Source organism: Passer montanus, unplaced genomic scaffold (assembly GCF_014805655.1).
Source record: "Passer montanus isolate IOZ18808 unplaced genomic scaffold, ASM1480565v1 scaffold86, whole genome shotgun sequence".
In the NCBI taxonomy this organism is placed as follows: Eukaryota; Metazoa; Chordata; class Aves; order Passeriformes; family Passeridae; genus Passer; species Passer montanus.
In genome coordinates this window covers 1,750,510-1,774,923 of record NW_024373923.1, presented here as the reverse complement: position 1 = coordinate 1,774,923, position 24,414 = coordinate 1,750,510, and the positions used below count along the sequence as shown (strand labels likewise).

Genomic DNA, 24,414 nt, shown 5'->3' with positions numbered 1-24,414 from the left:
TATGTGTGGGTACCTGGGGGAGATCCCTGAAGGTGTTTTGAAGCCAGGGGGAGAGAGGGGAGGAATTAAATAAAAACAAGAAAATGTTTGTCCCACCATAGCCAGCAAAGTGGGATTAATGAGATTCTGCAGAGGGCAGAGGGAGGGCAAGGACACAGTCAGCAAAAATGGGTCTGGATGGCCGTAGCATAAATAGGGAGGGTGTGGAGGAAGCTGGAGACACTGCCCTGCAGAATTAGCTGGACACTGACTATATCTGAAGCCCCTTCCAGCCTCAAAAGCCCTCATTCAGTACCTACTTTGTTTCAACAATTAGAAAGACGAAAGAGCATCTGTCCTGCAAATTGTATGCTAGGACAGATGCCCAGTGTGAGGTCCTGCACTGGCAACCAATGGTTCAAAACAAACAAAAATATCCTTTTCAGTCAAGAGATCTGCTGTTGGGCTGTCTCCAAATGCCTGCACATTGACAGAGTGAGGTTTTTTCCTCAGGGTGTCCATCCAGAGCTGGGCTGTGCAGCGAGAAAAGCTGCTCTGCTGTGTGCATCATGAGTTAATTACCAACTTCTAATCACATCTGGTGTGGCTGTCTCACAGGGCATGTCCTGTCTGCCACTGTGATGTGATGAAACCTGGTGAGAAAGCTCATTGTTCTGGGTTTTCCAGAGAAGCTGTGGCTGCCCCATCCCTGGAAGTGTCCAGGGCCAGGTTGGATGGGGCTTGGAGCAACCTGAGCTAGTGGAAGGTGTCCCTGCCCATGACAGGGTGTTGGACTGGATCATCCTTAAGGTCCCTCCCAACACAAACCATTCCATGGACTTCTGTTGAGGAGCTCCTCTGAACAGTTCTGGAGTGCTTTGGAGGAGTCATGGAACAGTTTGGGTTGGAGGGAATCTTCAAGACCATCTACTTTCAATCCTCCTGTCATGGGCAGGGACATCTTCAACAACATCAAAGCTCAAATGCCCATCCAACCTGGCTTTGAGTGTTTCCAGGGTGGGATGTGAACCATTTCTCTGGGCAGCTTGTTCCTAAGGATGGGTTGGGCAGCAGAATTCCAGAGGCTGATCTGATGCCCTTAAGTCTGTGATGATGCTCCTTCTTTGCCACCAGATAAATGTCAGCTCCTGTTACAGAGTGCAGGAGAAGAAAAGATCCCAGATGGCCTCTCAGTTTGAAATGTCAGATGGATAGGAAAAATGGCTTTTCACTCCTACCTACTCATCTCATGTAGGGATTTATGCATTTGGGGGCAAAGCCACAACAGCATCTTGCCTTTATTCAGGGCACCTCCCTGTCCCCCAGTGAGAGGGATGGGAAGGATGGCAGTTCCTGCTCACAGAGTGCCTGAGGAGAAATGTTTTCCAAATTTTTGTAAGATACATGATAAAAACAGGGGTCAATACTGCTGAAGCATCAGTGACAGGAGCACTGCTGGAAGTGGAGTCAGGATTTCATGGGAGACCATGGGCTTGGTGGGTGCTTTCATGTTTTAGTCCAAGACAAGACCCAGTGCGGGTCCCATGTGGAGCATGTGGACCCTCATGAAGAGAGTTGTGGGTTTTCCTCCTCTCAGAGGTTAGGATTGCTGGGGTGAGCAATTCTTTTGATGGAATAAAGAGAAAATGAGGAGATGACTCTCCAAGCGAGTTCTGTAGGCACTTGCTTGGAAAGCAAATGATTGATTTCTCCTCTTGAGGGTTTTCAGATGCTCCTCCGTGTTTAGCTTTGCTGGACAGTTTAAAGGAAAATGCTGAGAAAGATGAAATTTCCTATTCAGTCCTCTCAGTTCATTCCCTGAAGCTCGAGGAAGGCTCCCTGGAAGGTCAGTGGCAGCTCCTGCAGTAGCGTGATGGACTCATTTCCCTTTCCCCCACCGCATCCCCGTCTCCGGGCCCTGCTGTCACGGTGCAGCTGTGCGAGTGGCAAAGTGCAGATGCTCATTTTTTATTTTTTTATTTTTTTTTTTTACGAGCTGGCCGAGCCTTCTGCCGTCCCCCAGCTTTGGCAGAGGAGGCTGCAGCTCCACGCACGGCATCTGCCGGAGCGCCCGGGGGGCTGGCAGGGTATGAAAGGGAGCTGCGGGGCCAAGCGGGAGGCGCTGGGGTGGCTCGGGATGGATGTGGCCTCGGCAGGGGCTGGGAGCAGATCCCGGCTTTTTCCCTTCTTCCCCCGTGTCTGTTTGTGTTGGATGTCCCGGCAAATTGTGCCCTCTGCAGATGGGCTTTGACCTTGGCTGCCACCCAGGCTTGCTGTGCTGGGGCAGGTAGAGATGGGATGGATTCGCAGCCTTTGGGACCCACAGAGCATTTTCTAAATATGAGGTCTGATTTATGCCTGGTAACTACCTTTTTCCACTGTAAGGAAAAAGAAAAAAAAAAATTGGTAATTTATTTTCCCAGGGGTTGTGGGAAACTGCACTTACTTGAGCTTGAGGTAACTTCAGCTGAGCCTGTTGAAATCTCTGATACATCCCAAGGCTCCTGAGTTCAGAAAATGAAAATAAAACAGGGATAACAATCCCAGCGTGCCCCATGAAAGACAAGAATGGGGCAAATAGCAGGAGTTCGGGGAGTTTTTTATCTTGTACATGGATGTGCTTGATGGAAAATAAATGCACTACAACTTTAAGGCTTTGCCTGCAGCTAAATATAAGGGTGTGCTGGCTCCACCCTGCTGCTCTGTTAGGGATACAGGCATTTATTTTTCTGGGGTGGGTTTTTGCTTTATTTTTCCCCCTTCTCTTTTATTTTATTTTATTTTTGGTGAATCTCCACCATGAAATAACCGTCAGTTTAAACGAGTGGTCCTGGAGCGTGCAGGGGAGGTACCTCCTAACACTCTCCCCATGGAAAGTTAAAGGACTGGGACTTGACCAAATTTCAACTTTCATGTAAGTGCTGCGCGCTGTTGTCTGATGGGGAGATGAGGATGGCAGGGATGAAGTCTTAAGACAGCAATCTACTGTTTTACTCTGGCTTTCCTGAGCCCCCAGCCTGCTTGGTGTTAAGCCAAGAGCCAGGTTAGCCTGGGGAAGCTGAGCTTTGTGGCTTGGGGATGGTCAGCCCTGAGGGGATGATTATTATTTTCCTAAATTTTTTGTTTTAATTTTAGTCGAAAACTGTTGTTGTTGTTAAAACTCAGAGAGGTGGTGGCAGGGTGTGTTTTCAGTCAGCATTTGCTCAGTCTAAACTTATTTTTTTCCGACTTTCTGTTGTTGAAAGAGAAGCCAGTTTCATCTCCATTTTCTATAATCATCTGCTTATTTTATTAGCTTTTTCCAAAAGGCTGTATTTCCCCCGATGCCTGGCCACCTGTTTTCTATGAGCTGCTGAAGGTCTGAGCTCTTGCTCCGCGCGTGCAGAGCAGATTTCTTTCAACAAGCCAAAAGAAACGACACAGCTATAGACTAAAAAGGGCAAAAAACCCCACATGCTGTGCTATTTTGGTAGTAGCAAATTATGCGTCCTACAAATTACCATTGGTTATGAACATTGTCCGTCTGTCTGGATGACAATGTCCTGCTTTCAGACCACTGCTAATACGTTTAGAATTAGGATAATACTCATTGAACTCCAAAGCGGCTCCTCTTTTCTTCGCCCTGATTTATTCCTACCAGCAAATGTCACATGCAAGGGGAAGTTTTATGGCTGGATAATTCACAGCCTGTTGGGCATCTTATTAGGAAAGGCTTGGACTTTTAAAAAAAGTGACTTGAGGTTGTTCTTTTAGTGTTGGGAAAGTATCGATTCTCTAGGTTTTCTCACTTGCTGACTTTCTTTTTTTTTTTTATTTTCTTAACCTCACCCTTTTTTTTGTTTACTTTTTGCTCTCCCTTTCTCTTTCCCTCTTTGTTTTCTCACCCCTTTTTCTTTCCCCCCTTTTCTTTTCCTCCTTTTTATTTTACCCCCTTTTCTTTCCCCCCTTTTCTTTCACCCCTTTTTTTGTCTCCCCTTTTCTTTCACCCATTTTCCCTTCCTTCCTTCCTTCCTTCCTTCCTTCCTTCCCTCTTCCCCTCCTTTTCTCTTTCTTTCCCTTTTTTCCTGTTTTTTTTTCAATTTTCCCTTTATTTTGCCTCCTATTTTTTAATTTATCTTATTTTCTCTGTTCTTTCCCTTTCGTTCTTTCCAGTGGAGCACAAGTTGAACTGAGGGCTTGCTCACCTTTCCATCTGAGCTTCATGAACATCAGCTCTGAAGTATGACTCCAAACCCACAGTGAGGACTGTGGTGCAGTAAGAAATAGATGTAGCACTGTAAGAAATAGATGAGGATTGCAAATAATCAATTCACCTTTAGATATGCCTTTCAGAGGTGGTTCATGCCCACATCTTGACCTCTGGCTGGTCTTTTTAGGCAGTGTAAGCTGAATACCCTAAGCAGATATTTCCAGATGTGACGTTGCATGGTGGTTCATGGGCAGGGGTGGGAGCAGGGTGAAGCCTCTGGTGCTCCAGGTCAGTGATGGGTTGTCTGTGTGTGCTGGGTAAATCCCAGCACAGGAGTACCCAGCAGGCAGCTCTGTCCTCTCCTACAAGTCCTCTCTGGACCAGAGTGTCCCCTGCAGCCACGCCAAGGGCAGGTTATGCCCTTTCCAGCTGTGAGGCTTGAGAACAGATGGTGTCTTGTTCCACTTTCACACCACCCTGGCTTCCTTTCCAATTTTCCTGAGTCACCTTTTTCACAAAAGAGATTGAAAAGAAGAGACTGGCATGTCCATGGGGGCAGGTAGCTTTTTCCCTCCCGTGCTGCCTGGCACACTGCAGTTGGAGAGTGTCTGGTCGGTGTTTCTGCAGCGTCTCTCTGCCGTAACGCCTCTGTGCTTCTCCTCTCCGGGGTTTTCCATGCTGGTTATCTGTGCCAAGCAGGAGACAGGAGGTGAGCTGCTTTGCTGACTGTCTGGGGGGAAAACAGTGCTGTGGCCTGGTTTTGTGTCGGATGGATTCAGGCATTGCTCCATAATGAATTCAAAGACTGCTTCCTTCTTTCTCTTCCTGCCCCTTCATCTTCCTCTCCTTCTCCTCATCCTCCTCTGCTTCCTCTCCTTCAGTGCTTCCTTTCCTTCTCCTCCTCTCCTTTTTTTCCTTCTCATCTTCCACCTTCTGCCTTCTCCACCCCTTCTTGCCTTTCTACCTTTTCCTTCTTTCCCCTATTTTATTCCCCTCCTTCCTCTCCTTCTCCTGCCTTTCTCTCATTCTTTCCTCTCCTTCCTTCTCTCCTTCCTCCTACTCCACTCTGTCACAACCACTACCACATGCTGGTGCTGCTGCAGGATTCAGATGCTGCACAAATCCAGAGCAACATTCCCAGCTCTGACTGTCCGCAACCCTAATCCCATGCCACAGCTCTTTCCTCTTGCACTGCAGTGGCATCTTTTGCAGAAGGGAGACCTCAGAGCATCCCAGCAGATGGCTGGTGGTGTGGGACACCCAGGAGCACTTTTGAGAGCTCCTCCCTTCAGGTGCCAGGGGTGTTGGTTGCCAGGATCAGTCCCACTGTCACCCTCCAGTTGCTGCTGGGGTGTCTCAGGGCTTTGGGTGGCCAAACAGCACAGCAGCCTTGTATCTCCTGCTTTACACCTGTGGGTACCAGAAAGGTGTGGAACCCCCTCATTGTGAAGGTGCTTTCAGAGGGCTCCTTGCACAGGGACTATTTTCAACAGTCTCTCTCCACTGCAGGGTGAGGGTAGGGCTGGCTGGGCTGCATGCTCAGATGTTTGGGAGCTGCTTTGGGTGGTGTTTCAGGTCATGAAACCCAAGGGCTGTGCCTGGAAAGACAGATTGCTGCCACAGCATAAACAAATCTATAAAGCCCAGGCAGCCAGCAAATTCACCATGTGCAGCACGTATGTTTCTCCATCCCTCTCGTCCAAACTGAGAATGGCTTGAGCATTGAGGGAAAGTCCTGTGGGGAGCAGCTGAGGGAGCTGGGAAGGGGCTGAGCCTGGAGAAAAGGAGGCTCAGGAGGGACCTTGTGGCTCTGCACAGCTCCTGCCAGGAGGGGACAGCCGGGGGGTCGGGCTGTGCTCCAGGGAACAGGGACAGGAGGAGAGGACATAGGCTGCACCAGGCAATGTTCAGGTTGGACATGAGGAATTTTTTCACACAGGGGGTGGTTAAAATATTGGAAGGGGTTGTCCAGGGAGGTGTTGGAGTCTCCATCCCTGGAGGTGTCCAAGGAAGGCCTGGAGGTGGCACTGAGAGCTCTGAGCTGGTGACAAGGTGGGCATCAGGCACAGCTTGGGCTTGATGATCTTGGAGCTCTTTTTTAGCTGAGATGATTCTGTGATTCCCTGATTGCTGCCCTCTGGAGAGGGAGAGAGGTGATGTGTATAGGTAGCAGGTGGTTCTTACTTACAGTGAGCCCCACATGGATCCCACGGAGCTGGGACTGGTATGAGGTGGCACTAAAGCTTTGTCAGAGCCTTTGTCATTCCATCTGCGTCAAACCCCTGGAGTAAGAGTGAATCTGCTGTCCTCCAGGTGCTTTTGGAGGAGCTGTGTAATGCTTGCTGGAGTGTGGATGTGCAAATCCCTCCCTACAGGTCCCTGAATCTGTGGCAGTGGGTAGGAATTAAAGGCTGTTTTTTTTGTTGAAGGGTTGATGAGCTGTGGCTGGTGCTGTTCTTTTATACACCTCTTCCATCTCCTCCATGGGTAGGGTGCAGTGGCCACTGGCAAACTGAGCAAAAGCTCTGCAGAGCACCTGAAAAGGGCTGTGTCTGTGTGTGTATGGGCTGCAGAGGGGCAATGCACACCCACTTGGGGGTTAGCAGTGCTCAGAAATGAAAGTTCTCCTTTGGAAGCCTGTGTGAGCACCATTTCCCGGGAGTTGCCTAATTTAAATCATCTTTGCTCTGTTTTGTCCTATCCATTATTTTCAGCTGTCAACATTAAGTGCCACAAAGACCCTGTAATAGGCTTCTTTCTGCTTCCCTCTAATAATCCCAGAAACAGTCACTGGGCCCTTTGTCTGGGGCTCTGTGATGGCTCTCAGTGTTCAATTTGCTGGAGAGGAACCACTTTGTGGAACAGTAGGACAATCAGTGAGGCAGTGGCTCGAGTGCTGCCATCCTCCCTTTGAAGAGGCAGGAGAGGAGCGAGATGGAATTGTGTTTTGCCCATCATGGTTAATGACTTCTAAGAAAAGCTTCAGTGGCAGCTCAACAAAAGTGATCCTGGCTTACAAAAATAGATGTATTTAATTTGCCCCAGAATTTGTTGGGGTTTAGAGTGATCCTTGGAGCTGAATGAGGGCACTGAGATCTGGTGGTCAGGTCTGGGTTAGGACTCAGAGACTGTGTCCAACAGGAGAGTCCCAGCCTTGTGTGTCAAGGCCAGGATGAAGTCCAGCAAAGGTGAGTGTTGCCAGATTTTTTTGGCTTTTTTAGGCATTGGTAGGATCTAGTGAAAGGTCTTTACACTGCTACCAGATCCACTAAGGAAGAGGTGAAAGGTGAAACAGCAGGGTCCTGTCAGTGCTGTGGATCCATCTTTGGCAGTCCTGAACCACACAGAGATTTCTTACATGCCCTCAGGGATGCCTGCTTGGGGCTGGGGGTGAACCAGGAGGCTTCTTGAGGGCTCTGCCAGTACTTGGATGCTGCAGTCTTTATGTCTTCCTTGGGGCTGTGTAAGGCATCCCATGCCCAATTCAGGATAGACTGAGGAAACTTTACCCTGGTTTCTTACTTCTCATCTTTTACTGAAGGGGAGGAACAGCAAGTGCCTCTCTTGCTTGAAGCATTCCATGTGATTCCATATGATTTTGTTCTGTTTTCCTTATCTTACTTGTGCTGCTGCCCATCTCCTTCCCCCTCTGCCATCAGTTCCAGCTCCAGGTCTGCCCTCCCAGTCTGACACCAGTCTGCTTCAAAAATTCCCCTTTTTAAGGGATCAGCTCAGGGCACCTAAAAGTACCCGGATTACAGCTAAAAGTACCCTAACAGTGCTGCACTGGGGATTAGAAGGCTCTTTGTCTTCATTGGTCAAGAATGGCTCTGTGACAACCTTCTTCTAGAGATTTTAGGGAGAGGAAAGGTGTGAAGATGGAGCTTCATGTGTTTTTGAGGAGCTCCTCCAGGCACTACCTGTCATATCTCTCTTGCTCAGCCCTCTTGGTCCTGGATGTGAAAAGGTACCAAGGTGGAGTCAGGGATGGTTCAGAAAGCAGGTGAAGAAGACTAATAATTCAGCTTTTCTATAAGTGCATAAACAATCTGTTATGGTGGGAACATAAATAAGGAGGAGAAAAAGAACTTTCCAAGTAAGTGTTGCAAGGAGAAGTAACTTTGATTTTTAAATTTGAGCTGTGCATGCAGAAGCACAGGATGGTGGCTTCTGAGTCTATTTATCCTGAAACTTAATTCTTACAGGGACCGTTGTCAAGGGGTTATTTTTGCATTGGTTTTATGTTGACTGGTGCTACATTTAATCTGCCACCACTCTGCTCAGACCCTTTGCCTGCTGTTTGGCTTTTTTGAGTCCTGCTGGAGTGTCTGATGGGTTTTTGTGGCCTCGAAGCTTTATTCCCCTCCGTGCTAAGACAGCAGCTTTAGGAATGAAAAACGAGTTAAAAAATGCATTAAAGGAAAGCTGTTGGTGTAACATGATTTTTGCTTAGTCCCATATGGCTTGGGGGTCCTAGGCTCACTCAAAAAACCCACTTAAAGTGTGCTATGCCTCATAAATGTCCCACAAATACCCCCTTGATGTTAGCATGGCCCACAGCAACACCTGGGTGCTTTCCATGAGGTCCAAGGTCTGCAGTTGGGTGGGAAGCTAAAAATCTAAGGAAAACTGTCATGACAAAATCCAGGCTTGTTTAGCCCATTTGGTTGTGGAAAGAAAAGTTGCAAACTGGACCTCTGAGCAATCCCAGAGGAAAAGAAAAACAATGTGTTAGAAGAAGGAAAAAAACCCAAAAAGAGCTGAAAGTGTTGAAGGCAGTCTCATGGGTTTGGGGTGGCGTGAGCACTCAACTCTGGCAGTAAACTCTGGCTGAAGCTGTGGTCGAGGAGAGAACTCGCCCTTGGGCTCTTCCTTGGAGTCAAGGAAGGTGGATTGTTTTCCGGCGATGAAATTTCCTATTGAAAAATTGAATGCTTCCTTCTCTCCCTTGTGAATGGGACGCCCGGGAAGCATGCTGGTTCCAATTACCAGCACAGCCAGCCCAGGTGCTGCAGTCAGTCAGGAATTTATACCTTTTCATACGTTCTAGAAAAGATAAAAACTTTTTTTATTATTATTATTTTTTAATTTTTTTTTTTCTTTTTCAATGTATGTAGTGAATTCAAAGCAGGAGCCCAGCCAGACTGCTTTTGATTTGTTCCCATATTAATGTTTTATGTCTGAATATGTGCCTGGTCACTCAAATTAGTCGAACTCGCTACTGCAGTTGAGCCCAAAAATATGGTCCCAATCAATGCAGGCTCATTGATAGGGCTGGAGCACCTCTCCTGTGCAGACAGTCTGGGAGACCTGGGATTGTTCAGCCTGGAGAAGAGAAGGCTGTGAGGTCTCTCCAGAGACCTTATTGTGGCCTTTCAGTACTTAAAGGGAGCTTACAAGAAAAAAAAGAAAAGAGTTTTTAGTAGAGCCTGTTGTGATAGAACAAAGGGTGATGGTTTTAAACTGAAGAAGGGGAGATTCAGACTAGATGTAAGGAAGAAATTTTTTACTGTGAGGATAGTGAGGCTCTGGCACAGGGTGCCCAGAGAAGTGGTGTGTGCCCCATCCCTGGAAGTGTCCAAGGTTAGGCTGGATGAGGTTGCAGCTACCTGGGGCAGTGGAAAGTGTCCGGAATCCCTTCTCCCAGCCCTTTCCCTGCCTGCATGGGCAGGGTGGATGGCCTGATTTACAGGCAGTGCTGGCTGGAGCTGCTGCGAGCTGTGACTGCAGATGGGCCCGCAGGCTGCAGCTTTGCATGATGCCTTCTGCAGATACCTGGCAGAGCACAAAGACCTCGTTAAGGCAGCCAGTTTGCCTGCAAGTGCACACCCCTTCCAGAGCACAATTGGCTAAGTGCTGCTCCAGGACCAGGCTATTGCACCCCCACCTTCCAGTTGATATTTAAAATAAGAGCATACATCGCTGTTATTGTTTCCATCCAGGGTTGCCTACAGCTCTTCAGGCAGGATCCCCACTTTCCTACAGGGCTGCACAAAGCCTCAGCAGAGACAAAACTTGCCCTGCAGTGTGAGATGAGGGGCAGCAGGCAGATCATGGAATCACAGAACCCTTTACAATGGAAAAAAGATCATTGAGTCCAACCATTCCCCAAGCTCTCGACAGGGCTTTAAAATCCCTCCAGGGATGGGGACTGCACCACTGACATGAGCAGCCTGTGTCAGGGCTGGACAACACTTTTCACTGAGAAATTTTCCCCAGTATCCCATCTAAACCTGCCCTGGTGCAGTTTGAGGCTTTTCCCTCTCACCCTGACCCTTGTTCTCTGGGAGCAGAGCCCAGCCCCACCCTGGCTGCACCCTCCTGTCAGGGAGCTGTGGGGAGAGAGAAAGTCTGTCTCCTCTCAGACTTCTTTTCTCCAGGAGTAACTAGCTGGAGGAGAATGAAAAAATGCACGAAGCAGCTTACAATGTATGGAAATGTTGCATATCCATGTGTGTGGCTGCAGAAGATTCCCGTTGTACGGCTGTGTTGCTGGGAGTGCACGGTCATTAGGAGTGAGCTGGAGTGGGAACACCTGGAGGGCCAGAGTTAAGGGCTGATTATGCAGCCCAGCCCTGGCTTTTCTTCACTTTGGAGAGCTGCACAGCATAATTTCATCATGGATTTATATACAGCTAATTGGCATATAGTTTGATATGCAAATAAAACCATATAAATATCAAGAGGAAGACTTAAAGCTGTGCTTTCCACTGTCATGCTACAATCCTTGCTTTTCTGGTCAGTCTAATCTCCTCGATTGCTCCTTTCATCATCTTGTGTTTTGAAGGCATGATATCTCTTTCAAAGAACATCTGTCAGACATATATTAATTAGTTAATTTTTCTGCATGGAATGTAAACACGAGGGTGGAGAACCCAAAGCCCTGAGGATCCAATGAGGTGTGTGGCCAAGTAATTATTTTGGGGTAATGCAGAGATGTGGCCTGTGCTCACTCTATAAAGGCAAGAAACAGGTTTCCTACCAGATATAGTCAGTTTATGCTAAAGATTGTAGTGAAATTATCTTGATGTGGGCACTACAGCCTGTGTCATAGACACACCATAGAGATGGCATTTCCAAACTGAGCTTTCTATGCCAAAGATGCTACTGGCAGTGGTGCTGAAGTATGTTTAAATTCAGTTTTTAATTAAGAATATTAAGTTTAAGTAGTTCAAGAATGGAAGAAAGCATGGAGAGAGCCAATATTTTTGTGCTGAAGGAAAATTTAAGGTGTAAATTTTTTGGCTGGTAGCACCAAGTTTCTCTCCTGACTTGGGGCTGCCTGGATGCTTCTCACATGGTTCACACTGAGAACCAGATTTACTGGGATTTTTGTGTTTTGATTTTGGGTGAGTGTCTTTTGCTGTGAATCTTCAATCAGATCTGTTTCATGTGATAACAAGAAATAGGTTTTTGTGTGAGGGGATCGTGACATGGTGTACATGCACAGCAGCTGGGCTGGAGAAGAGCTTGGTGTGCAGTTTGGGGCCAAATCCTGAAGTGCAGAGGGGTGAATTGAAGCAGGGCCATGCACAGGTTGGTGCAGTACAGCAATCCCAGAGGGTTCCCCAATCCCAGAGTACATCACTGGCACTGGAGCATGTCTTGCCACTGGGGACATTGAGAAATCCTGCTAAGGCAGGGTCTTCTCTGTCAAATCCCTCCTTGGCCCCTCTGGCCTCTGGGCTGAGGTGTCCCCAGGCTCACTGGTGATCACTGAGCTGGGTTCCCATTTCTGACCCCATGTGGGACAGCTGCCCCTCTATTCTTGGCAACAAGGCTCTTCCCTTTGGCAAGAAACAAAATGCAGTGTCCTTTCAGCAGGATGAGTTTTGGATTTCTGCAGGTTGCACCAAAGCAGCGTTCAACTTCCACCATCTGTCTTTACCACTTCTGCCTTTCCTTATGTGTCTTTTTAATTTTTTTTTCTTTTTTTTTTATTTGTTTCCTGGCTTACAGTCCTCTTGGTAATGTGTTCAGTGTGGACTATTAATATATCCTAACAGGACCAACCCTACTTATATTTTCCTTTTGGAGTAAGGATCAGGGAATATCCCTTAACCCTTCTTTTTCTTTCCCCCACTTTTGTTGTCTTTTCTTTTTTCCATCCTTCTCCTTCAGAGCTGAACTCCAGAGGAAGCACGGAGGTGCTGCCAGGGCTGGAGCCCCTCTGCTCTGGAGCCAGCCTGGCACAGCTGGGGCTGCTCCCCTGCACAAGAGAAGGCTGCAGGGACACCTGAGAGCCCCTGCCAGGGCCTGCAGGGGCTCCAGGAGAGCTGCCCAGGGACTGGGGACAAGGCCTGCAGGGACAGCACACAGGCCATGGCTGCACTGCCACAGGGCAGGCACACATTTTGGGATGTTGGGCAGGAATTGGTGGCTGGGAGGGTGGGCAGGCCCTGGCCCAGGGGGCCCCGAGCAGCTGTGGCTGCCCCTGGATCCCTGGCAGTGCCCAAGGCCAGGCTGGATGGGGCTTGGAGCAGCCTGGGGTTGTGTGAGGTGTCCCTGTCTGTGGCCCTTCCAACCCACACCATTCTGTGAGCTGTGTAATTATGCAGTAGAGTGCAGATCAGTACCGAGGGCTTTTCTTTTAAAATAAGCATTGTTTTGCCATACCTGTCCAGCTAGATAATCACAAAAATGCCTCAAGGAGAAAGAGGGATGGCATTCACCATCAGCTGGGGATCTGTAAAATGCCTTGTATCATGAGATTGTCGTGAAGCCACGACACTGGCAAAGCTAGGCAGAGGATTTTTTGCTGGGTCTTGTGGTTTCCTTGCCTTGCTGGATAAAATAAAACCTGCCAAAGCAGCGGCAGTGAGCTCCCATCTATCTGTTCTCATACTCCCAGCCGCTTCTGCCTGAATTATTCATGATCCGTAAGTGATCTGCAAACAGCTCCTGTGATCTCCCTGTGATCTGTGGGTATGCCAGACTCACCCCTGCTTAGGTCAGGGCATTTTCTTGTTTCCTTCCCCGCGGCAGGGAGTCTGTGGGAATCTCCAGATTCCTCACCGCCTCTTTCTGATTAACCCAGACGTGTATTTATTATTTACGTGGCAGGATTTGTTCAGCTGTCCCAGGCACACGGTATTATCAGTGGATAAGCAGGAAGACTCACTGCAAACATCTGTAGTTGTTGCTTGACAAATCCTGTTTGTATAAATAATATTAAGGAGCTGCAGAGGCTGTTGTGGAGTAAATACCCTCGTGACTGAAGGCAGCACTGCCAGCTTTTCACCTGCATGTGCATCTCAATAGAGATTTACTGGGCTGTTTTACACACAAATATATATACACATATAATATACTTCAGTTTATTTTTTTTTTAGTTTAAAGGTCCCTTCCAACACAAATTATTCTGCTATTCCAATATATATGTATATATGTTTTATGTATTTGCCCTTTTTTTTCACAAGCTCTTCCTCTGTTTTTATTTAAGCTTTTTTTTCTACTAATTTGCTAATTTAAGGTTTTTTTTCTACTAATTTGCTCATGGAAGTAGGTTGGTAAAGCCAGTGAGAAGGGCAGTTTAGGGTTATTGGCAGGTATTTCATGTGTTCTGCTATCCATATGATTAATGAAATGGGTTGTAGGCCCACCTCTTCCACCACACCCACCCCAGCTACCTCTTGGATCTGCCTTTCCAGTATTGTCTACTTCAACCACTCTTTATTTTGGGATGAGGACTGGGATGCTTCAGGAACCTATTGCCAGTGGAGCTGCAGCTAATGCTCTGAGCAAGGCACATGGGACCCCCTGGCCCCCTTCTCCAGCTGAGGGAGTAATTTTAGGATAAAAAAAGCTCCATTTAGGCTGCCTGCTTTTTTATGTTAACCCATAGGAGGACCTGTGCCTCGTTTAGGATATCCCTCACCTACGACATAACCGGGATACAGTGAGTTTGTTAAAATGTCCTGTCTCTCTGCATTCTGGAAAGAGGATTTTCTATTAAACCTTAGGGAAATTACTGGCCTTGTTAACTAGTGTGGAAGTAATGAACCACAGCAGGGTGACTCGGGAGATTTGGGCCCTCGCTTGGTAAGACTGCATTGTTTCTTCAAATGAGAGAAATAATTTAAGCAAACAAACGAACAAAGAATTTCTGGAAATTAAAGTACGGTACAAATGGGATGATTTGCTCATCCTCTGTTTAATAGGAGCGGTGCAGTGAACAATTGTGTGGTCGACCTCAGAAATCTATCCATGGTAACTAGTCACAGGAGAGAAAAATAGACAGCCTGCCACCAACTTGGTATTAAAGTTCTATTTTCCCTTTTTTCCACGGTTGCGGGCCAGTCAGGGACTTTCCATGAGCAGTCAGCAGAGCAGAAATCCCCTTCTGCTCCCTAGCAGCCTTCTCTGCTCAACTATCAGAGGTGCTTTTTGTACTGGTTTTGGCTTAAGCGGGGTTTGGTCCCAGTTTTCAGTGGGATCAGGCTGGGGCAGACCTTTCCTGCCAAATGCATCCTGCTGAAACAGGGCTGTCATAGAACCACAGAATGGTTTGGGCTGAAAGGCACCTCTCAACCATCCAATTCCACCTCCTGCCATGGGCAGGGACACCTTCCACCTGCCTGGGTTGTTCCAACCTGGCCTTGCCCCTTCTACCCCATGGCTAAGGTGTGTTTGTTGTGAAGGAACCTTTGGTTTTGTCACCTCTCCCAGGTGCTGGGTGTTAAATTCCTGATGGGGTTTGAGGTCTGAGCAAGCCCTGCAGGACCCCAGTGGCTTTGGGCAGGTCCTGCAAGAGCCCAGAGGAAGGACAGAAAGGCACTGCCAAGCTGGAGTTCAAAAATAAATACAGCAGAAATACTGGGCCTTCAGGCTCTATGGTCTGTTCCTCAAAAGACAATTTTGGAAGGGTGCACTGTGCTTTTGTTCTTCCATTAGCCAGCTGAGGAGAGAGCATTGTTTTCCTCCCCTCATCCGTTCCCCTTGTAGGGGAAGAAGGAGGACTTGGCCACCCTGAGCCGAGCATCCCAGGGGACCTCCCAAAACAAAGGGCTGCGTGGAGGAGGATTCCGTCATCCTGTCCCCGTCATCCCCTTCCCTGCCTTCACCCTGCCCTTGGCACGGCCGTACCCGCCCGCGGCTGGGAGCACGGGGAGGGGCATGTTCCTCCTCTTCCTCGCTGGAAACGCAGCTAACTGCCCTTCCCTGCAGGTTTGCTGCTGCCTGTAGGCTTGGTGAGGCAACCCCAGGGTTTGTGTTCTGCCAGCAAGGCGTGTGAGCCCTGGGATGGTGTGGCAGTGTGACGTGTCCAGGTGTGGTGGCTGGGGTGACACAGCGCTCCTGAGGAATGCCGTGTGGGTGTTCCTGGATGTGGACTGAAGCTCTGTGGGCGTATCCTGGTGTAATTTCTCTCCTGTGTGCTGCAGGCATCCGTCCTGATCTGCAGAGAAGGCGTGTGGGTTGGAGAGCATCTCCTCAGCCACGCTCTGCATGACCCTTCAGTTAATTCCCTGCACAGGAAAATGTGCTGGCTTGTGGACCTGGAATGGTTTTGGGTTTATTTTTTTTTTAGGTTGTATAGGTTTATTTATAAATAGCTGGACTAACACCAGCCTATCTTGTTTTGCCCAGGCTCCAAGACTGACCTTGCTGAGAACCCCTGAGATACTGAACTCTATGAGCGGAGACCACTTGACTGCACTCAGCACCTTTCAGGATCAGGCTCTAGGTAATTATTTTAATTCTTTGCCTGGATGATGGGGGAAATTTGCTCTTCTGGGCTATACACACCATATGAAATGACATTTCTAGTTGTTTTTCTCCCATGAACCTGTGTCTTGTGTTTGTGGGGTTCCCAGACAAAGGAAGGAATGATGCATTTGACTCTATGTTCTTAAAAGGCTAATTTATTATTTATGATACTATATTGTATTAAAGAATACTAAACTAAACTATACTAAAGAATACAGAAAGGATACAGACAGAAGGCTAGAAGACACTAATGAATCTCGTGACTTTGTCTCCAGAGTCTGACACAGCTTGGCCCCAACTGGCCAATAATTCAAAATAATTCACAGCAGAAACCAATGAAACAACCACCTGTTAGATAAACAACTTCCAACCACATTCCAAAGCAGCAAAACACAGGAGAAGCAAATGGGGTAATAGTTTTCCTTTTTCTCTGGGGCTTCTCAGCTTCTCAGGAGAGAAATCCTGGGCAAGGAGATTTTTCTAGAAAATATGACTACTACACCTGTGGATTTTTTTTGAAGGTTGTCAGTCTAGATCAGTGGCTGAGCACTACAATAAAACCACTGATCCCTCAAACATAAAGCAAAATACCAGCCTTGCTCGTAGGTGGAATCATAGAATGGCTTGTGTTGAAGGAACCCTAAAGAGCATCTAATCCAAGCCACTTGTAATGGGACATATTCAACCAGACCAGGTTCCTCAGAGTCCCATCCATCTTTACTTCAATATTTCCAGGGGTGAGGCATCCTGGAAGTGCTGGATCACCATTCTGGTAATGGTTGCCATCTCTTGTGCTTGGGAAGTTCTCCTGAAGATAACTTGCAGAGAGCTGTAAAAACAAGCAGTCAAATCAAAAAAAGGTGTTCACTACCATGAAAAACAGTTAAAGGCTTAAAATATCAATATTTGTTGGCAAGGATGCTTGTTCAGATCAGGCTTTTAAGAATTGCTCAAAACCTATGTCTGCAGAAGCCTTCTTTTTAAAATAAACTCAGCATCTTATTTGTCTGGGTTTACAGTAGCTCCATTCTCTCCTCCATACCTGACCTCATTGTTGTGCCTCTGAGGAACTTCAAATCTTTGCTCCAAGGTGGATAGATGGAAATCAAAGGGCCTGGGGCCTGGCATTGTCCTGCTCTGCATCTTCATGGAGATGAAGATGGTGCTTTGCCTGGAGGGTGTGGGCAGGATTAGACCCAAGATTTGTGCTTTTATCCCGGCACAAGGCCAGCTCAAACAGAGAGCACAAGCTGGGGAGGTGAGGCTCTCAGGGGTGGGTTTTAAGGGGAGTAAGAAGGAAGCAGGATGCTGTGGATGTTACTCTGAAGCACTAAGGATGGAGGATTTCCTGTAGGATTGCCTTCCTGAGTGAGATGACATTCCATACAAAATTCTCCACGCTGATAGAAGTGTCAGTCAATAGAGGGTTATAATTTTTAACCTGGTTTGCTGAGTAAACTTTCCCCAAGTCAATAAAAACCAGCTCCACACTGATTTCAGCAGAGGCTAAAGTCCAGCTCTCAGACCAGAGTGGCATGAGGGCAGAGGGTCGTGCTGCCCCCTCTCCCAGGGCATCCTCTGTCCATGCAGCAACAGAGGGCTTTTCTCCATCCCTTGCAGCTCTGTGTGGTGACATTTTCAGGTCTCAGGCAGCAGGACATTGACTGGGTTGTTTCCTGTTTTGACAGTCTCCATTTCAGATCCTCTGCAACACAGCTTTGTGCAGGGAATTAGAACACCACATCCCATGTCCTCCTCCCTTGAATATTGCATTGGGGAGCTAAGCTCATGTTTCCAATGGGGAGGGAGAATACACAGGTCATGAAACAGACTCAGAGAGTGATAGAGAGGAAAATGTTGAATGAGAAAGAAGGAATACATTCACCTTCAGGGCTGCAGTGGGATGTTTTTCTGTATCCACGCAGAATTTGTGGGAATGGGGTGCTCCCTTGCTGCCAAAAGTCATATGCTTTGTGTTTAAACTGCTGCTGTCAAAGCTCGGAGAATAACTAAAACAAAAGTGTCGCAGGTCAAGTGGATGTTTTCCAATTAACTGGAGCTCAGTATAAATCCTGGGGAAGGAAGTAACCCCATAAACATCCACCAGCCCTGTGTCTGTGTCCCCTGCTCAGGTGCTGGCTGCTGGTGGCAGGTCCTACTGGGACAGTCCTCAGGCAGCATCCCCTCCCCAACAGGTTTTGGTGCACATTTTAAATTCAACAGAATTGGATTCAGATTTGATCTAGGTCAGCAATCAGGAGGGTCAGGAGGTTGCTTCAGGTGAGCATGGAAGGTGAGTGAACACCTGCCTGTGAGGAACTTGGGCTGGAGGCTCATCCTAAGCCCCCTGCAACACATCTTCAGCCAGGGCTGGTGTTTGCTGCTCTAAATTCAGCAGTTTTGGGTGGGAAACACTCCGGGGGAGCAGCAAGGCAAATGTGTCTCTGCCACTGCTGCACGTTGCTCCTTGCAAAGTCCCCCCCGAGGTTTTGGTGCTCTTCCCTGAGTTGTAGCCTGAAAATAGGGATAGATAAAGGCAAAGTGTTCTGGGAGCCATGCCAAGCCAAGGCACCGAGATGTTAAGAGATCTGTATCTCAATAACAGATTTTTTTGGTCTTTATCAGCCTTTAAGACAAAATACGGCTTTTTCAGGAGCAGATTGGAATCATCCTAAGGAATGGAGCTCTCCTTTTAAAATTGTATTGCTTTTATTACAATAATAATAATAATAATAATAATAATAATAATAATAATAATAATAATAATATTTCTGCAGTGAAGCCATATATGAGAATGTTATTTGTGTAGGAACTGGAAATGAACCTGAAATGATCAGCGTATTTTTTAAAGGCACTTTACAAGTCATTTGGCACTGGAAAAGGTAAAACTATCCATCAAAGCAGGGCTTGGGGATAAAATAATTAGAAATCACACAACCATAGCAAAGGAAGATTAGTGCTAAAATTAGAAGCCATAAAGTTGTTTTTAGATTAGGCTGGAATCTGGGCAGGCTGCTTTATTGTAGCCTGTTACTTTAAAAAATGTAGGATGAGAGGTGTGAATTGTCTGCATGTGGTCGTGTCCCAGTGGAAATGCTGTTGTGAGTGTAAGGTGGGATGATCCATGAGGTGAATTTCAGGGACATCCTTAGGGGATGGAAGTACAGTCCCATGTGGAAGGTGACCAGCTGCTGAAGGAGCTGGGTTCCGTGCTGAGCTCTTCTCCACATGGGTGTCCCCGTAAGTTTGGTTTGCTCCTAGATTTGTTTCAGGGTTGTAGTGGCCAAATATCCACATTGCATCCAGAAAAGGCGGTGGGATGGCTGGAATTGAGAATTTAGACTGGAATTTCCACCCACAGGTGGGGTGGGTGTGAGCTGGAGCTGCTGTGGTCCCCAGACCTGAGCTGTGTCCTTGGGTCCAGACAATGCATCAGGTGGGCACACCCCATGGAGCTTCATCACTTTGCTTTCCTGCTGGACCTCCTCAGGCATGAACAGGAATGAATCCTCTATCAAACACAAAATTGATCAGAGGACAGACCAAGAGATCTTGGGGTTTTCATCCTCCACAAGAGAAGGCTCCAGGGACACCTCAGAGCCCCTGCCAGGACCTAAAGGGGCTCCAGGAGAGCTGCCCAGGGACTGGGGACAAGGCATGGAAGTACAGGACAAAAGCGAATAGTTTTACAGCAGGAGGAGAGATCCAGACTAGATAGAAGGAAGAAATTTTTTGTGATAAAGGGGGTGAGGCCCTGGTGCAGATTTCCCAGAGAAGTGGATGCTCCATATATAAATCCCTTCAGGAAAAAGGGTCTTGGTACTAAAGCCCTTCTGGTACAGCTGGAAGGGTGTAACACGAGCAACAGGTTGGAGGACAAGGTCGGGCACATCCAGGTGTTTTCACAGAGGAAGATGTCAAGTAGAGATCACTTCACCCAGAGAAACATGACTTCTTCAGGGCTGATGCCTTTAGATTTGGAGTGGGGGATTTCTGGTATAGAAACCCAAACTTTGTGGGATGTGCTGCCTAAATATGGAGATTAGGTGTACCTCTTTCCCTGTCCCTGCAGAGGTACCATGTGAAGGGGTCTCAGGTTCCCTGCTGGCTGGGAAGCACCAGCCCTGTTGTGACCACCCACAGCATCTTTCCTGCACATGCATTTCCCAGTGCCTGCAGGGGAAAAGTGGAGTTGAGCAGACTGCCTGCTCCCCCCAGCACACTCCCTGCTGTGCCTCCAGCTCAGTGAAAGCAGGACAACTCCTCATCGACTCTTTGTAGCCCGAGAACAGAGCCTTGAAAAAGTCCAGCAGCAGGAACTTTACTAATTCCAACTAATGACTCCGAAATACTGACTGAGGGGAACAATTGTGCATCATCAAAAGTCGCAGACAAAAGAAATGCAGTGCATTGTAATAGCAAACGAAGCTGAATCTGATCTGATGGAGCACCTTTCATATTCCAAGCGTTTCAAAGCCCTTGGCAGAGTAATGAGCTGCATGCTGACAGCGGGGCCACTGGACTGGGCTTTATGTGACCAACAATAGCCAGCACAGTTGTTGGCAGAGGACTGCTCGTGGTGGGAGAGGGGACGGATGGTGGCTGGCATGTTGGGGCTATCCTGTGCTTGCCTGGTTTTTTTAGTTCTCTTGGATCTCTGGGTCATGTTTGGGTGGGTGGTGGAGGTGACCAGGCAAGATGTGTTGGTCTTTCTTAAAGGGGGTTTAGGAGAAAGATGCAGACAGAGTTTTTAGTAGGTCTGTAGTAAGAGGGCAGGCATTGATAGTTTTAAATTAAAAGCAGACTTGGTATGATGAAGAAAGTCTTTATGATGAGCGTGGGGAGGCCCTGGCCCAGGGTGCCCAGAGCAGCTGTGGCTGCCCCTGGATCCCTGGCAGTGCCCAAGGCCAGGCTGGATGGGGCTTGGAGCAGCCTGGGACAGTGGAAGGTGTCCCTGGTCCTGGCAAGGGGTTGGAACTGGATATTAAGGTCCCCTCAATCCAAACCATTTCAGGATTCTTATTTAAGAGGGGTGGAGAAACACGTTCTGACACACATGAGGATCCCTTGGTGCAGCTGAGAATAGCCCTTGGCCTCCCAGGTCACCATCCAGCCCTCTAATCTTGTGGTGCCTGTGACAGTTTCATGAAGGCCCACGTACAACTTCAGCTCTTTAATTTTAGCTAAGCCAGAATAGCACTGGTGCAGCTGTGGGAACAGATATCTTAGTCCTCAAACTATTCCTGTGGCAGGGAAGTTTCTTGCCAGTTGCGAGGAGAGGAAAAGGTTAATTGCATTTTTTTTTCCTTTTTTCTTTCCTTTTTTTTTTCCAAAGAGGAAATAAGTGTACCTACCCCACCCTAAGGGGACAGCACAAATCTGTCAGCCCTTTTTGGGTGGGGGCAGGCAGCTGGGCTGTGTTAAGGAAGTCACCCTGGGGAGGGAAGGGGGTTGTGGCATGGGTGGGGGGCCTTGGCTGCCTGCCCCGAGCTGCAGGCAGACAGGGGGCTGTGGTCCTGGGCTGCATTAGACAAGGATCCAATGCTGTCTGCAGAGCCCTAGAATTGCAAAATGGTTTGTGTTTAAGGGACCTTAAAGCCCATCCAGTGCCACCAGGGACACCTTCCACTGCCCCAGGCTGCTCCAAGCCCCATCCAGCCTGGCCTTGGGCACTGCCAGGGATCCAGGGGCAGCCACAGCTGCTCTGGGCACCCTGGGCCAGGGCCTGCCCACCCTCCCAGCCAGCAATTCCTGCCCAACATCCCAAAATCTGTGCCTGCCTTCTGGCAGTGGCAGCCATGGCCTGTGTGCTGTCCCTGCAGGCCTTGTCCCCAGTCCCTGGGCAGCTCTCCTGGAGCCCCTGCAGGCCCTGGCAGGGGCTCTCAGGTGTCTCTAGAGCCATGGGACTTCTCATAAATTAATCTCACCCAGGGTTGCAGTAGATCTGTACATGAGCCTGGTTTGGAGTTAGAAAATATGCTGAGGGCTGAAGGAGACTCAGACCCTGTCCTGTGTGACCCAGGTCCTTCAGTAACTCCTCCCTGCTAACCAAGACCACCATTTTCCAGCAGCTTCATGGCTTTCCTGGAGAAGCACGTGGGTTGGTGTTGGGTTTGCTGCATCACCCCCATCCCAGCAGTCAAGGGAGGGTGGGAAGCTAAGCTGCTTTGGGAGCCTGGATCCTCCTCACTCCATCTGTGTTTCTCTGCACTCCAACTGGGTCGGGCTGGTGCCATGGCAAGACTTCTTCTTGCAGACAGCAGTCTTGCAGGCTGTCATCCTGCAGCAGGGGCTTGATGGTGTGCAGATGGATTTGCTTTCCTGTTTTCCTTCCTGTCAGCCTCGTGCTGAGGCTGGCCAGCCCTGCTTCCCGAGCAGGAATATCTCAAGAGGCCAGCTCACCATCTCCATCATGACCCAACCTCGTGTAGGTGTTCTGTTTCCACTTCTGAATCAATGCCCAAAGGAATATATAAGGAACCAACATTCTGAGTTTCTTGGGGAGTTGCTTGCAATAAAAAAATACACAGAGCCTATCCAAATTTTTATTTTTGTGGTTTTATATTAGCAGGGCTGGTGTGAGCAACCTGTGCTCATCATTTTCTGAGCATAGTAGGAGGCAAATCAGCTGTGAGGGCTCAGAGAAGGAGCAAGGGAAGGTGGAGTTGATGTTGGTGCTGATGTTGTGTTTGAGGTGGATTTACATCCTTACACTTCTCCAGAGGGATGCTTTGCCCATGGTTCTCATTTCAGCTGAGTGTTGTGGTACAGACAGGAGGGAAGACGTTAGGAAGGGAAATGTTGGATTTATAATTCCAAGCCAGCACTGTTTGGTCCAGGAGAGCATCAGTGGAGCCTGAGTGCTGTTTCCCAGAGGAGGGGTGGATCTGCTGAGCCTGTGCCTCCCTGTGGGGCTGTGGGACAATGCTGTTCCCAAAGGTGAGCCACAGCCCTGGGGCAGAGGGGGCTCTCACAGCCCCCTCTGGCACAGCTCCAGGGCTAGGGGCTCATCTGGATTCTGCCAAATAGGTTTCCTTGCCTCCTGTCTGGGATTCACCATGTGTCTGAGCTTTTAATATCACTTCACTCTCCCTCCCTACATCCCATGCCCCTGTCCCAGATGTATTTGTTTAAGTGGCTTTAATTAACTTACATTTTCCTGTGCGTGACAGCTCCTCGAGGCTTTGGTAGCTGTTTTCTGTCCTTCCACAGTTGTCACTGACATGTAGCACTTTCCCTGCAGACCAGCTTTCAAGCCTACCGTGTTCTTCCCTTTCTCTGCGGAATTATTTTAACATACTGAAGGGAATTGTTTCCATGTGAGCATAGTTGCACACTCTCAGTTGATTATTAGGTGTGATTTTCCTGATCCCTGCTGGTATCTATGAGGATTTTGAGCAAGGAAGCCAGAGTGGCGTAGGATGATGGCTCAGGTCAGATAGATTTATCTTCACGAGTGACAAGACTGATAACTCTGGAGTGGCATGGCTACAGGTGTTATCATTTGGGTGTCTCCTCAAGAGTGAAGGTTAATGTCTTGCCACTACTGATCCATCACAGTGTTATCTGCAGGATTTACAGGTCTTCTCTTGCCTTTCCAGCAGCAGCAGGTCCAGTTTTCTGGAGCTCTCAGCTGTGTGCCTGCTCCCTGCTTGCAGCAGCCATAGGATCACGTCAGCAAGCCCTTGCGCTCATGGATTTGTTTGGAATCAAAATCAGGGGTAATTCCTGTTTGTCACTGCATAGTTTTATGCTTCCCCAAATGGTCTGGGGGAAGCCCAGGGGTTCAGTGCTCTGCCAAGGGGAGGCATCAGAGGATGGGTTGGGTTGGAAGGGACCTCAGACCTGATCTCTTCCACACCCTGCCAAGGGCAGGGACACCTTCCACTATCCCAGGCTGCTCAAAGGCATCAGGCAGGTGAAGGCAAGGCAAGCCTTGATCCTTTCTTCCTGAGGATCACCCAAGAAATCTGACCAGGAGGATGGAAAAAAGCAAGGAGGGACTCAGATCTGAACTAAAATCTCCTTTGGAAAAGGAAAAAAAAGGAAGAGCAATAAATACAGCAAATTAAAATGAAAAGGCAGCTAACATGAGTGACAATTGTACAGCATCAGATAACGCTGCATCCTGAATTCCAGTGGGATAGGAAATATGAAGCAAAAATCACTCAGGTGCTTCTAGATAGTGATAAGGAAAGCAATTCCCATTTACCGGCAGAAATAAAATAAGAGGTCGTGATAAACCCTCCATGACTAGACTGGATTAGGGCTCTGGCTGTGAAAATTCATTACAGGCATGCAAAAGAATGCGTATCGTGCCAGCTAAACTGACTACAAACACCATTTATTTGGAGAAGAGATGATTCAGTCAGAATAAATAGATTTCTTTCAAAGGGAAGGGAGGGTGATCTGACACAAATCTATATTCCTGCCTTGTCATTTATTATGCAAATAAGTCACACACCTCTCTAAGACATGAGGGATGAGTTTATGTTGGAGTTTTATGTTGGAAGAATAATCTTAAACTGCTCCAAGGACTC

At 48.0% G+C, this 24,414-nt stretch overlaps 1 protein-coding gene across 3 annotated transcripts in view; it reads left to right on the top strand.

The window, feature by feature from the left end:
* The window catches only part of ZBTB7C (zinc finger and BTB domain containing 7C), a 151,585-nt gene that overhangs the window by 43,056 nt on the left and 84,115 nt on the right, over positions 1 to 24,414 (top strand). Inside the window, exons 1-2 of one of the 3 annotated variants that reach the window (XM_039733386.1) lie at positions 2,789 to 2,893; positions 15,755 to 15,851. In XM_039733386.1, coding sequence (XP_039589320.1) covers positions 15,800 to 15,851 — 52 coding nt within the window. In that variant the 5' untranslated portion in view covers positions 2,789 to 2,893; positions 15,755 to 15,799. Of the gene's footprint in view, positions 1 to 2,788; positions 2,894 to 15,754; positions 15,852 to 24,414 lie in introns of those variants that run through there. The other 2 variants (XM_039733385.1, XM_039733388.1) reach the window with 2 other exon arrangements.